The 12,876-nt window shown below is 41.3% G+C and overlaps 1 protein-coding gene across 1 annotated transcript in view; it reads right to left on the reverse strand.

Moving 5' to 3' along the window:
- Positions 1–7,659: 7,659 nt before the first annotated feature.
- Positions 7,660–12,876, reverse strand: part of NOTCH2 (notch receptor 2) — a 178,562-nt gene continuing 173,345 nt past the window's right edge. Inside the window, exon 34 of the mRNA XM_068540605.1 lies at positions 7,660–12,315. Within this exon, the coding sequence (XP_068396706.1) occupies positions 10,927–12,315 (1,389 nt within the window). The 3' untranslated portion in view covers positions 7,660–10,926. The remainder of the gene's footprint in view (positions 12,316–12,876) is intronic.

Consider the following 12,876-nt stretch of genomic DNA (forward strand, 5'->3'; position numbering starts at 1 on the left):
CAGAGGGAGGAACACTCCCCAACTCATTCTACGAGGCCACCATCACCCTGATACCAAAACCAGACAAAGATGTCACAAAGAAAGAAAACTACAGGCCAATATCACTGATGAACATAGACGCAAAAATCCTCAACAAAATACTAGCAAACAGAATCCAACAGCACATTAAAAGGATCATACACTATGATCAAGTGGGATTTATTCCGGGAATGCAAGGATTCTTCAATATATGCAAATCAATCAAGGTGATACACCATATTAACAAATTGAAGGAGAAAAATCATATGATCATCTCAATAGATGCAGAGAAAGTTTTCGACAAAATTCAACATCGATGTATGATAAAAACCCTCCAGAAAGTAGGCATAGAGGGAACCTACCTCAACATAATAAAGGCCATATATGACAAACCAACAGCCAACATCATCCTCAATTGTGAAAAACTGAAACCATTTCCACTAAGATCAGGAACAAGACAAGGTTGCCCACTCTCACCACTATTATTCAACATAGTTGTGGAAGTTTTAGCCACAGCAATCAGAGAAGAAAAAGAAATAAAAGGAATCCAAATTGGAAAAGAAGTAAAGCTGTCAGTGTTTGCAGATGACATGATACTATACATAGAGAATCCTAAAGATGCTACAGAAAACTACTAGAGCTAATCAATGAATTTGGTAAAGTAGCAGGATACAAAATTAATGCACAGAAATCTCTTGCATTCCTATACACTAATGATGAAAAATCTGAAAGTGAAATTAAGAAAACACTCCCATTTACCACCGCAACAAAAAGAAAAAAATACCTAGGAATAAACCTACCTAAAGAGACAAAAGACCTGTATGCAGAAAATTATAAGACACTGATGAAAGAAATTAAAATGATACAAATAGATGGAGAAATATACCATGTTCTTGGATTGGAAGAATCAACGTTGTGAAAATGACTCTATTACCCAAAGCAATCTACAGATTCAGTGCAATCCTTATCAAACCACCACTGGCATTTTTCACAGAACTAGAACAAAAAAATTCACAATTCGTATGGAAACACAAAGGACCCCGAATAGCCAAAGCAATCTTGAGAAAGAAAAACGGAGCTACAGGAATCAGGCTCCCTGACTTCAGACTATACTACAAAGCTACAGTAATCAAGACATTATGGTACTGGCACAAAAACAGAAATATAGATCAATGGAACAGCATAGAAAGCCCAGAGATAAACCCACGCACATATGGTCACCTTATCTTTGATAAAGGAGGCAAGAATATACAGTGGAGAAAAGACAGCCTCTTCAATAAGTGGTGCTGGGAAAATTGGATAGCTACATGTAAAAGAATGAAATTAGAACACTCCCTAACACCATACACAAAAATAAACTCAAAATGGATTAAAGACCTAAATGTAAGGCCAGACACCATCAAACTCTTAGAGGAAAACATAGGCAGAACACTCTATGACATAAATCACACCTCCTAGAGAAATGGAAATAAAAACAAAAATAAACAAATGGGACCTAATGAAACTTAAAAGCTTTTGCATGTCAAAGGAAACCATAAATAAGACGAAAAGAGAACCCTCAGAATGGGAGAAAATATTTGCAAATGAAGCAACTGACAAAGGATTAATCTCCAAAACATACAAGCAACTCATGCAGCTCAATATCAAAAAAACAAACAACCCAATCCAAAAATGGGCAGAAGACCTAAATAGACATTTCTCCAAAGAAGATATACAGATTGCCAACAAACACATGAAAGGATGCTCAACATCACTAATCATTAGAGAAATGCAAATCAAAACTACAATGAGGTATCACCTCACACCAGTCAGAATGGCCATCATCAAAAAATCTACAAACAATAAATGCTGGAGAGGGCGTGGAGAAAAGGGAACCCTCTTGCACTGTTGGTGGGAATGTAAATTGATAGAGCCACTATGGAGAACAGTATGGAGGTTCCTTAAAAAACTAAAAATAGAACTACCATACTACCCAGCAATCCCACTACTGGGCATATACCCTGAGAAAACCATAATTCAAAAAGAGTCATGTACCAAAATGTTCATTGCAGCTCTATTTACAATAGCCAGGTCATGGAAGCAACCTAAGTGTCCATCAGCAGATGAATGGATAAAGAAGATGTGGCACATATATACAATGGAATATTACTAAGCCATAAAAAGGAATGAAACTGAGTTATTTGTAGTGAGGTGCATGGACCTAGAGACTGTCATACAGAGTGAAGTAAGTCAGAAAGAGAAAAACACATACCGTATGCTAACACATATATATGGAATCTAAAAAAAAAAAAATGGTCATGAAGAACCTAGGGGCAAGATGGGAATAAAGATGCAGACCTACTACGGAATGGACTTGAGGGTACGGGGACGGGGAAGGGTAAGCTGGGACAAAGTGAGAGAGTGGCATGGACATATATACACTACCAAACGTAAAATAGACAGCTAGTGGGAAGCAGCTGCATAGCACAGGGAGATCAGCTCTGTGCTTTGTGACCACCTAGAGGGGTGGGATAGGGAGGGTGGGAGGGAGGGAGATGCAAGAGGGAAGAGATATGGGGACATATGTATATGTATAACTGATTCACTTTGTTATAAAGCAGAAACTAACACACCATTGTAAAGCAGTTATACTCCAATAAAGATGTTAAAATAAATAATAATAATAAATGCTGGATAGGGTGTTGAGAAGTAGGAACCCTCCTACACTGATGGTGGGAATGTAAATTGGTAGAGCCACTATTGAGAACAGTATGGAGGTTCCTTAAAGAACGAATAAATAGTTACCATATGATCCTGCAATCCCACTCCTGGGCATATATCTGGAGAAAACGCTAAAAAGATAATGCACTGCAATGTTCATAGCAGCATTATTTATAATACCCAAGACATGAAAGCAACCTAAATGTCCATTGACTGTTGAATGGATACAGAAGATGTGGTGTATATATACAATGGAATTTTACTCAGCCATAAAAAAGAATGAAATAATGCCATTTGCAGCATCATGGATGGACCTAGAGATTATCATACTAAGTGAAGTAGGCCAGAGAAAGACAAATATCATATGATATGGCTTATATGTGGAATCTAAGAAAATGATACAGATGAACTTATTTACAAAATAGAAATAGACTCACAGACATAGAACACAAACTTAAGGTTACCAAGGAGGATAGAGGGGTGGGGGAGGATAAATTAGGAGTGTGTGATTAACATATACACACTACCAAATATAAAATAGATAAGCAACAAGGACCTACTGTATAGCACAGGGAACTATATTCAATACCTTGTAATAACCTATAATTGAAAAGAATCTGAAAAAGAATATATATACGTATAACTGAATCACTTTGCTGTATACCTGAAACTAACACAACATTGTAAATTAACTATATTTCAGTTAAAAATTTTTAAATGCTTACGTTATTGATTCAGTCTTTCTGCTGTGGCATAAATATTTGGACGAGAATTTTTCTACTTAAAAACTTTAGTTGCTTTCCATAGTTCTAATAATTACTATTTCAAAAATAGTGGTAGTATTTGATAAGAATTTTTGTATAGTTACTAAATATCTTCTAACATATTTTATTAATAACTGACATTTATACATTAAATTTTTTTCATAGATATAGGGGTGTTGGTTAGATTTTTTGTTTCTCATTTGATAGTGCCATGTTCAGAGATAACTGTCTATATGATACTGATTCTTTGAAACTACACTAAGATTTTAAGATGGCTTTACCTAGGTATAATTTTTATGAATCTTCCAGATATTCTTGGAAAATTCATTAACTGTTATTGTGACAGTCAGTGCTCTGTATATAACGGGGTGTTGAAAAGGTATTCTTCCTGTCTTGGAGTGTCAGCACAGGCCTCTTGATGTCCTTTAGTCAAACCACAAGGAGCACCCTGGTGAGTCAACCAAAGATAGATTCACTGATGCTTTTTGCTGCAGGGAAAATTACACACTAAGGGGAAACGTGGTATCTCAGTAAGTGAGTGTTAGGAAGGGCTTATTATGGGATTGTACTTGTGTTAGTTGATATTGAGAGAGGTTTAAAAAATTGAGTATCTTAATGAATATTATCAAAGTTGCAGGCATGATCAGATGAAATGTGCTCTTCTCTTTAATTACATCCCCAAACTGGATTTTGTTTATAACAACGTTTTTCTATAAAGTAATTTTACATTGTTTTATTTACTGAAACCTAGGGTAGGTTTTTAGTATATTTTTTTGGGTTGTCCAGGTATATAGTCTTATTAATCTCAGATGAAGATATATTCTCTTCCTCCTTTCCAATTCTTATATGTAAAATCCTGCAATAACCATAGTAACAAGATTCTGATGTAACATTACTTGTTGGTGACCATCGTCTGCCAGATCCTTATTCTTAAATCTTTTCCCGGAGTGAAGGGAAAGGGGTGATTGAGGAAAGGGAGAGAGAAAAATGAGACAACTCCATTACAGAAGGACACAAGCTGGGTTCTTACATCCCAGTATTTGCTGGCCTAAATTGTCTGAAATAAGCATAAGAAGCAGGTGATGATTTACAATGAGGAGCTTGCAAATCCCTGTCTAATTACAGAACCCAGACTCAATCCCAATATGTTTATGCTGAAGCAGCTAAGTGCCACCAGGTAGCACCAAATAGCAGCCAGGGCCCAGAAAGGTATTGGATTATCCAGCTGGACTCCAGAACTCCTACCCAGATAGCCAATAGCTGGCTTGCCTTGCTCACTTAAGTAACTTTGCAATTCTGTGGTCTAACAATCTATACAACTGAATTTGAAAATATATTTGCTTCATGGATCACCTATTGCAAATAGCAATGTTGTTAAGCATAAAATAATCTCCACAAATTAAATTTATGAAAGCAAATAACTGGAAAAGGAAGGAGGGAGGAAGGAAGGGAGGGGAATGGAATTAGTGAGAGGATATAGGAGTCTCACCTATATTACCTCATTTTTGAACATCTGAAACAAATATGAAAAAATATTAATGTATTATAATTTTAAAATATAAAATTATACATAGTTATATACTACAGTATTTATAATATTAGGTGTTTATACATTTCTGTCAGTATTATAGATACATTTTATTGAAGTATAACTCACATTAGTAAAATTCACAAATCTTAAGTAAATTTTACATGAAATTTTATGTATACATTTATGAAATCACCACCAAAGTCAAGGTATTTTCTGTCTCCAAACAGATTTTTCTTGCAGTCTTCTCAGTCAAGACCCCTCTCCCCCAAAAGTACCCACTATTCAGATCTTTATTTATCAGCTGTTTGCTTTTCTGACTTATATAATGGAATCATACAGAATGTAGTTTTTGGTGTCCGGCTTATTTCGCTCAACATTATGTCAATGACACCTCTTTATATTGTTGCATGTTATTCTTTTTCATTTCTGGGTAGTATTCCATAGAGTGACAGCACCGTAATTCATCCATCCTCCTGCTGATATTTTATCTTCAGTTTGAGCGCTCAAAGACAAGGTGGTGAAGAGACACACTAGTTGATCAGGAAAAGAAGTTAAGTCAGGATTATCAATACATAATTTCCCTGCCTTCACATATCAACGGCAGGCTGTCAATAGAAGTTTTTTAGAAATATTATCATTGGAGGGAAAATGTTTTGGATAATGTTGTGTTTGCACCTTCCAGATCCACTCTCTTCCTTTCTCCACCAAGATTTCTCCTCCAGGAAGCTGACCTGTATCAATGGTTCAATTCCAACAGACTCCTTTATTTTCAGACTTCGACTTGGATTCAGCAAATAGAAAGTCCAGGGTGGAAGTGTGGTGGGGAATGAGATGAGGGTGTTCATTTCTTGGCTTCCTTGCAGTGAGAGGGCCTGGGGCTCACCATGCCCCTGGCAGAAGTCACAGCTCTCCTTGAGTTAACTTGTTCTATAGGACTCCCTCCTTTCAGTTTCCAGTAACCTCTCCCAGCCTTCACGCCTTTGGACCGGGAAGTGGTAATACATGCTGATGCTAATCAGGACTTTCTGCACTACCCCCTAGGTTTCCCCTACACCCCACACGCATTTCATAATTAGTTTTAATAAATAAGCCCTTCTTGAATTATCCTCATTTGAATTTGCCCACACTTTGCAGTCAGGACTTGACTGGTGCAGATGTTTTAAATGTGTTTTCTTAAGGTCTGTTTCAAAAGAAGGAAAAGTTGTATTCACTCTTTGTTTCACACACATTCACACACCTACAAACACACACACACACACACTTCACACGCACCATCTCTCTCTTCGGGGCTTTTGCAAGCACCTGATTCATATTTCATTTTAAAAATACTATCACCAGGGAATTCCCTGGCAGTCCAGTGTTAGGAATCCGTGCTTTCACTGCCGCAGGCCCAGGTTTGATCCCTTGTCGGGGAACTAAGATCCCACAAGCCGCGTGGCACAGTCTAAAGAAAAAAAACAATACTGTCACCAAATGAGGTGAACGACCTCAATATCATGCAGCAAGCCTGAGGCAGTGTTTATTGTGAGAAGTTGGAAGCAGAGGCAGTAACAAGCTTGTAGTTTGCCTATTGCCCATCACATCATCACAGTGTGCAGACGTTAAAGACGGTTGGTCTATTATCATGTTCTGAGAAAAGAATTCACCCCCTCTCCTTGAGCTGTGGGGCCTTTTAGTTGCATGACAGGGAAGCCCAGTCCCTCCCCTGGTGTGACCATGGCCTCGGGTCCAAGTCTATTGTTCCAGTTGTGTGATATGGCAGCCCTTGGCCTCCAGCCCTGCTCTCCTTTCTTGCATTTCATGCCTAGGAAAGCCCTGGATAGTCCTTGCACGATCAAGCACTAGGTTTCTACGCTTGCAGTTGCAGGAATAGGATGTGATGGACAGTCCAGATCCACTGAGGTAGGTTTCCATGGAGCAAATTTTCGTTGCCACAGAATCTGAAAGGCTCTGAGAAGCCAGCCTGTAGAGAACCAGACTTGGGCGAGACATTCCTTAGCTCTCAAACTCATTTTCTCTTTACACCATTTCAAAACCCAACGTGAGGACTCAAATGTGTTTTATATAAAATTATAACACTCAGGATAACCAGTATATGATACCAATTGTGTTTAAAATGCCATATATACCATCAATGTCAAGTATTTGTGTTCAAACGTCTCACTGATTGACAAGTAAATGCATGAATGAACTTGGTAACATCTATATAGGCAAAATAATATTATATAGCTGTATACTTTAACTCTATACAAAATTTAAAGAGGAATAATATTGGAAACTAATGGTTTAGTTAATAGCACCATTGGTTTTATTAGTTATATCCCAAATCTCAATTCTGGCTTTAGCAAATATTCTACATTTCCACTGGAAGGCACTTTGTCCTGAGCCATTGCCCACTTGTCACCAGTTAGTGCACAGAGAAGTAACTCAATCTTGTGATGCTTCCTATCTGGCAGAAGCTTTCTCCTCAAAAGCATTTATTTATTCTCTGCCTGGTGAAAGAAAAAAAGACTAGTGCTAGGCTCCGTGGGATTCAGAATGAAAAGAAAATGTTTTCCCTCTCAGCAAATTATGACATCAGAAGGTAAATCATTGCAAGACCAGTGATGCAAGAATGGAAAATAAAAACCGCAGTGCCCATTGAGCTTGACATGTAACGTTTTTTATTTTGTGATAAAAATGCTTCCATATAAATTTCGTCTTAACTACTTTTAGAATGAAACTTTGAAAATTAAAAACAAATTGTGCATTTTCCTTACTATGTATAGTCAGGAATATGCAGTCATTTTACTGGTTATGGGTTTCTCATACAAACAGATATCGTATCACTTTTAAGAGAAATGTACACAAGGAAGAAGCCACAGTACCAACAAGCAGTTATGAATGGGAGCCTCAGGGCATATAAACTTGTCCTCTCAAACAGTCATTATACATTCAGTATATTAGTTAAGGCCAAAATCCCCAAACCACCTGCCAACAGAACATTACACCTTTGGTTCTTTCTTATGCAAGAATTATGAACTAGCAAATTTAATAATAAGATGATATAATGGACTTGCGCATCATAGCTGACTGCTTACATAAAATCTTTAGCTCTCAGTCTCTCTTTCCCTCAAACCTCTCCCTCCCTTACCAACAGGTAAGTCAGAAAATGACGCTTAATACAAAAGAAACAAACAAATAAAAAACATATCCCCAAAGGCAGACAGAAGAGGAATCAAAGGAAGAATTTATAAAGATAAAACAAGAATGTGGGGGGCACAGAGGGTGACCTATACCTGGCATAAAAGTTGTATCCCATACAAACTTAGTCTCCAATTCAGCACCCATGTGAGAAAGTGATTCTCCATCTTACCTTCTCTTTTACTAGGTCCTATACAACTCAAGTGTTCTTACAATCTAAGCGATCGATAAATGCTTGAAAGGCAGTGTCTTCCTCCTCATCACTGAAGACCGTTGTCTGTAATGGCAGCTTTCACATTCATCTCCCCAAAACCCAAAGAGGAACAAGCAAGTTAGGCCTACAGTGTGCTTGCAGATGGAGGAGGCTACAAGGGATCAAGCTACTGGATCAGAGGCTGACACTCTGAGGAAGAGGGGCTGGAACGGGATGACGGAGAAGTGCAGATGTGTGGGGTCCATAGTGATCCATGTAGATAGGTTCTCCCCACCTGTGAATCAACAAATGGGTCCTAGGATAAAGAGTCACCGTTTAGAATGATAAAATACTACACACTATGAACGGGGCTGGTAGAGTTGCCATGTGAGAGAATAAAATACAAATGAACAAACAATCTGCTTATATCAGGGAAAAACAAAAAAATTTTTTTTAATTCAATGAACTTGGGCAGGACTGGGAAAATCCTTTGTACACTTCCATGCGAACAGACACACAGGGTTTCCATACGAAGTCACAGACAGATAAATCAGGTAAATGGGAAGAACTGATGAATACTCCCAGGCAAGGCAGGAATGAAAACTATCGAAACCAACACGGAGTAGGCAGACCACCTATTAATAGCTACAAAACGTCCCCCGAAGAACTAATTTTCCATGTGTCATGACATCATAGCACCGGGCAGAAGTTAACAGTGTGGAGACAGGACCAGTTGTTAGCTGACTCAGGGAGAAGAGGAAGAAAAGCATTTTTCTCCTCTTTCTAGTGTTGGCTAGAATGCTTCGTCCAACTTGACAGAGGGTCAAAAAAGTTGCCAACACCACAAATACAGGAAGCAGACTCAGGTGGGATACAATCACAATCTGAACATGAGGATGACAAGACAGTGAGTCTGTAATTGCCCATTATCATCTAGAAGGTGACTCTATGAAGGGAAAATGTCCCTGATAAGTGTCCACATTAGTTCCCTAACAGAGAATCTCATGACTGCTGGAAAGGAAAAGAAATGGTGGCAAAAAATAGCAAAGGCTACCTCATAGTTCCTCCCCTTCCAACCTTCTTATAAGGCTGCTTAGGCCCTAGAAAACTAGCCAACATTCTATTTCCCACACTCGAACACAGAAAACCCACGTGTTCAGTGAGAACCTACTGGGTGCCCCAGTAATCAGACCCCACAGTACGGAGGGAAGCTAGGTGAAGGGGCCTGGAATCAGAGGGAACATCAGGAAGTAGAGACTACGGTCATCTGACTAAGGGAAGACGACTGTCACAGGGGGCCCTTGAGCGGAGGAAAGAACTTTCACTTCTAAACAGCGAGGGAATATTGTTTGAGACATTTTCTTCTTGGAGATATGTGGAGGGGATGGCTCAACAGCTAAGATGATCTTCATCTGCTGGATGTGTGAGTGAAGCAGGCCGAGCGTTCCAATATCAGGGAACAAATGTGTTTCACACTGGCAGTCAATGGAATGCTTGGCAGGGACCGGTCAGCGGGTAACCACTCCTTCCTTGCATGAGTTAGCTTATCTCTTGGTCATTCCAACATTCCAAACCTTTGTCTGTTTGGGTTTTTTAAGGGCTCATATTACCTACACTGCCAAGGATAAACCTTCACACTTACTAGGCCCACAAATGGAAGAAACAACAGATTCTTACTCTTCTTCCTGGTAAGGTTTGTAGGAATCCTGCATGCAGGCAAGAGAATTCAGGGGCAGCCTCTTGAAGGGGGTGCTGGTCCCCTAAATGGGTTCAAAGAAAAATATTTTGTTCCCCTTCTTCTTTTAGGAATGATATTATGTAGGAGAATGCACTATGTCCATTTTCTAAAGAAACATACTTGAAAGTTTTCTGCTGAGAACCATAAAAGTAAACCCCGTGAGACTCCTAGGGACACTGGGAAAATAGGAGGGGAAAAGAAGGCTGCAGGTGCTTTCCAGAGCAGGAATGATTAAAAGCACAAAGGTCCTGCCCTATAACATGCAGGTGGGGTTCCAGCCACAGAGAGGTGCAACAATTACAGCACCGAGTGAAGTCAAAAGACTTTCCAAGGATGAGAATATAAGATAGGTCAACTCCGGCAGAATTCCAGGGCACAATTCCCAATAGGACTCTACTATAGAATCTTCTCATGGATATAGCAATAGCCCCCCAGGCTGAAAATACAGTCCAAGCTGCAAGAATGTCTGCAACAGGCATCAATCTTGTTGCCCACACTGAAGAGAGGAAACGCGGTCCCAAGTCTTGTATTCATCTTGCAATTCCATGAACCTGGGCTTGATGGGCAAGAGATTACAAGGAGCCTTGTCCCTCCCCCCGGCTCCCAAAACCCTGCAGATACACAGTGAAGCTAATAAAATTGCTTCCTTTGCATCATCTACAAGATAAGAGCATCTCCTCTCCCCTGCCTCCGGAAGCTGGTTCCAGAGATTTCTTCATTTCTGTCCCGGACGACCTTCATTTGCTCCTCAGCAGCATTTACGATAGGAGTTCTGTCCCTACGCTGGAGGCAGAGTGTTTCATGCGTAGACCTGCATGTTGCTGCGTGGTGGCTCAGACATGTGTGCCCCAGGTCCCCGCTGACCTCCTCCAGCACCCCCAGGAGTGGGGCTGGTGGTCACATCTGACCAGTCAGAAGCAGAGTGGGGGGATGAACTTGACCACTGGTCAGGAGACTCTGGGGATGGTGTCAGGTAGGGGTGCTCACCCTGGAGGTGACCACTGTGACTGGGGGTTCTCTCAGCAGCATTGGAGGAAGCATAGCTATGCTGTGAAGGGGGCGTGGGGTACTTGCCCACAGAGGCTGGAAAGGGATGGTAGGCTGGGAGAATGGTCTGAGCAACCTGCCCATCCTGCTGGGGCATCATGGCAGTGGGGAAAGCCATACTGGGCAAACGAGCCATTTCTGGAATCTGATACATGGTGGGCAGGGTGCCTGCAACAGCTGGAGGGCAGCTGGATGGAGGCTGGGCAGCCCCGGCTGGTTGGGCAATGCTGCCTTTGGGGATTAGCTGGAAAGTCACGATGGGGGGCAGGGGCTCTCGAGGGGCAGGTAAATGCTTCCCTTCAGGCGGCCTGCTCTGGGGAGTTATGCCAGGGTGAGTGCCCTCAGCTGGAGCCAGGACCATACCAAACATCTCGTTGTACTGGGTCTCATTGACCTCCACACGGTTCACCCAGTCCGCTGGGACACTGACTGGATGTAGCCTGCCCAAGCTCCCCGCACCGCCACCGCCCGGGGGAACGATGTGGTGGTGCGACAGCAGCTGGCTCACTGAGGGAAGCACAGTGCTGGCCCCGTGAGCCAAGGGCTGCATCTCATGAAGGTTAGAGAAAGACAGTGCATGCTGTGCATGGACCGGGGCAGGGGGGGCAGCAGTGGCCAACACAGGGTTGGGTGAGGCCTGTAAGATTCCGGGGGATGTAATCATCGGAGAGGATGTGGTATCAGAAACATATGTGTGGGGAGATTCTAGGGAATCGACGGGGGACAGAGTCACTGAGCTCTCAGACAACTGGCCCTTGTCACTCAGAGACTTCTTCCTCCTACTCCCCTTGGCCTCCTTGGCCTCCTTGGCAAGGTTAGGGAGGCTAGAGGGCACAACACTCTTGGCATTGGGCCGTCTAGACTTCTTGCCCATCGGGGTGTGCTTCAGACTGAGAAAAGATCTGTTGGGTCCACAGATGACAGGTGAGAGAGCAGAAGTCAGCACGGTGCCTGGAGGGCTCGGGGTCACATTGTACTCATCCAGCAGGCGCACAATGTCATGGTGCATGCGGTCCCGAGCCACGTCCCGGGGAAGACGATCCATGTGGTCTGTGATGTCCCGATTGGCAAAATGGTCTAACAGGATCTTGGCTGCTTCATAGCTCCCCTCCCGGGCAGCAAGAAACAGAGGGGTCTCTTCCTACAGAAAAGGTCCACACAGAGCACATTTTAATACCACTCTTGAGAATACAGCAGTGTTTCTCAAATCTGTTTGTTATCATTCCTTTAGACGTTTTTTCCTAACTTCCTTCCTGCATGAAATTTTAGTATCACAGATAAAGTGTATAACTATCTACGTACTGAATGGACATCTGTACTTTATACATAAAGAAAGTTAAGATTACTTTACCCCGCCCTAAGAACCAACTTTGCCCCATTGAGTGCTACATCTCCTTAGTGGGGAACGTGTGAGATAAAGCATGTCCCCAAGCCAGAAATTCACTTAAAAGAGCACTGAGCTTCTCCAAATAGGGTCCTAAAAGGAACAACAGGTAGAAATAAGAAAGGTATGAGGGGAAGAACCTAAAGCATGTATATAGAACTGGGAAAAATAAGGGAAAGTAAAAGAAAGAAGAGACAAAACATCTGAGAGAAAGAACTAACATAAGGGAAAAGAGGAAATGAATGAGAGAAGATAAGATGAGCAAGAGAGGGGAAACACGACATAAAACTCAGAGGAAGAAAAGCAAACAGGAAAACA

Source organism: Eschrichtius robustus, chromosome 3 (genome assembly GCF_028021215.1).
Source record: "Eschrichtius robustus isolate mEscRob2 chromosome 3, mEscRob2.pri, whole genome shotgun sequence".
In the NCBI taxonomy this organism is placed as follows: domain Eukaryota; kingdom Metazoa; phylum Chordata; class Mammalia; order Artiodactyla; family Eschrichtiidae; genus Eschrichtius; species Eschrichtius robustus.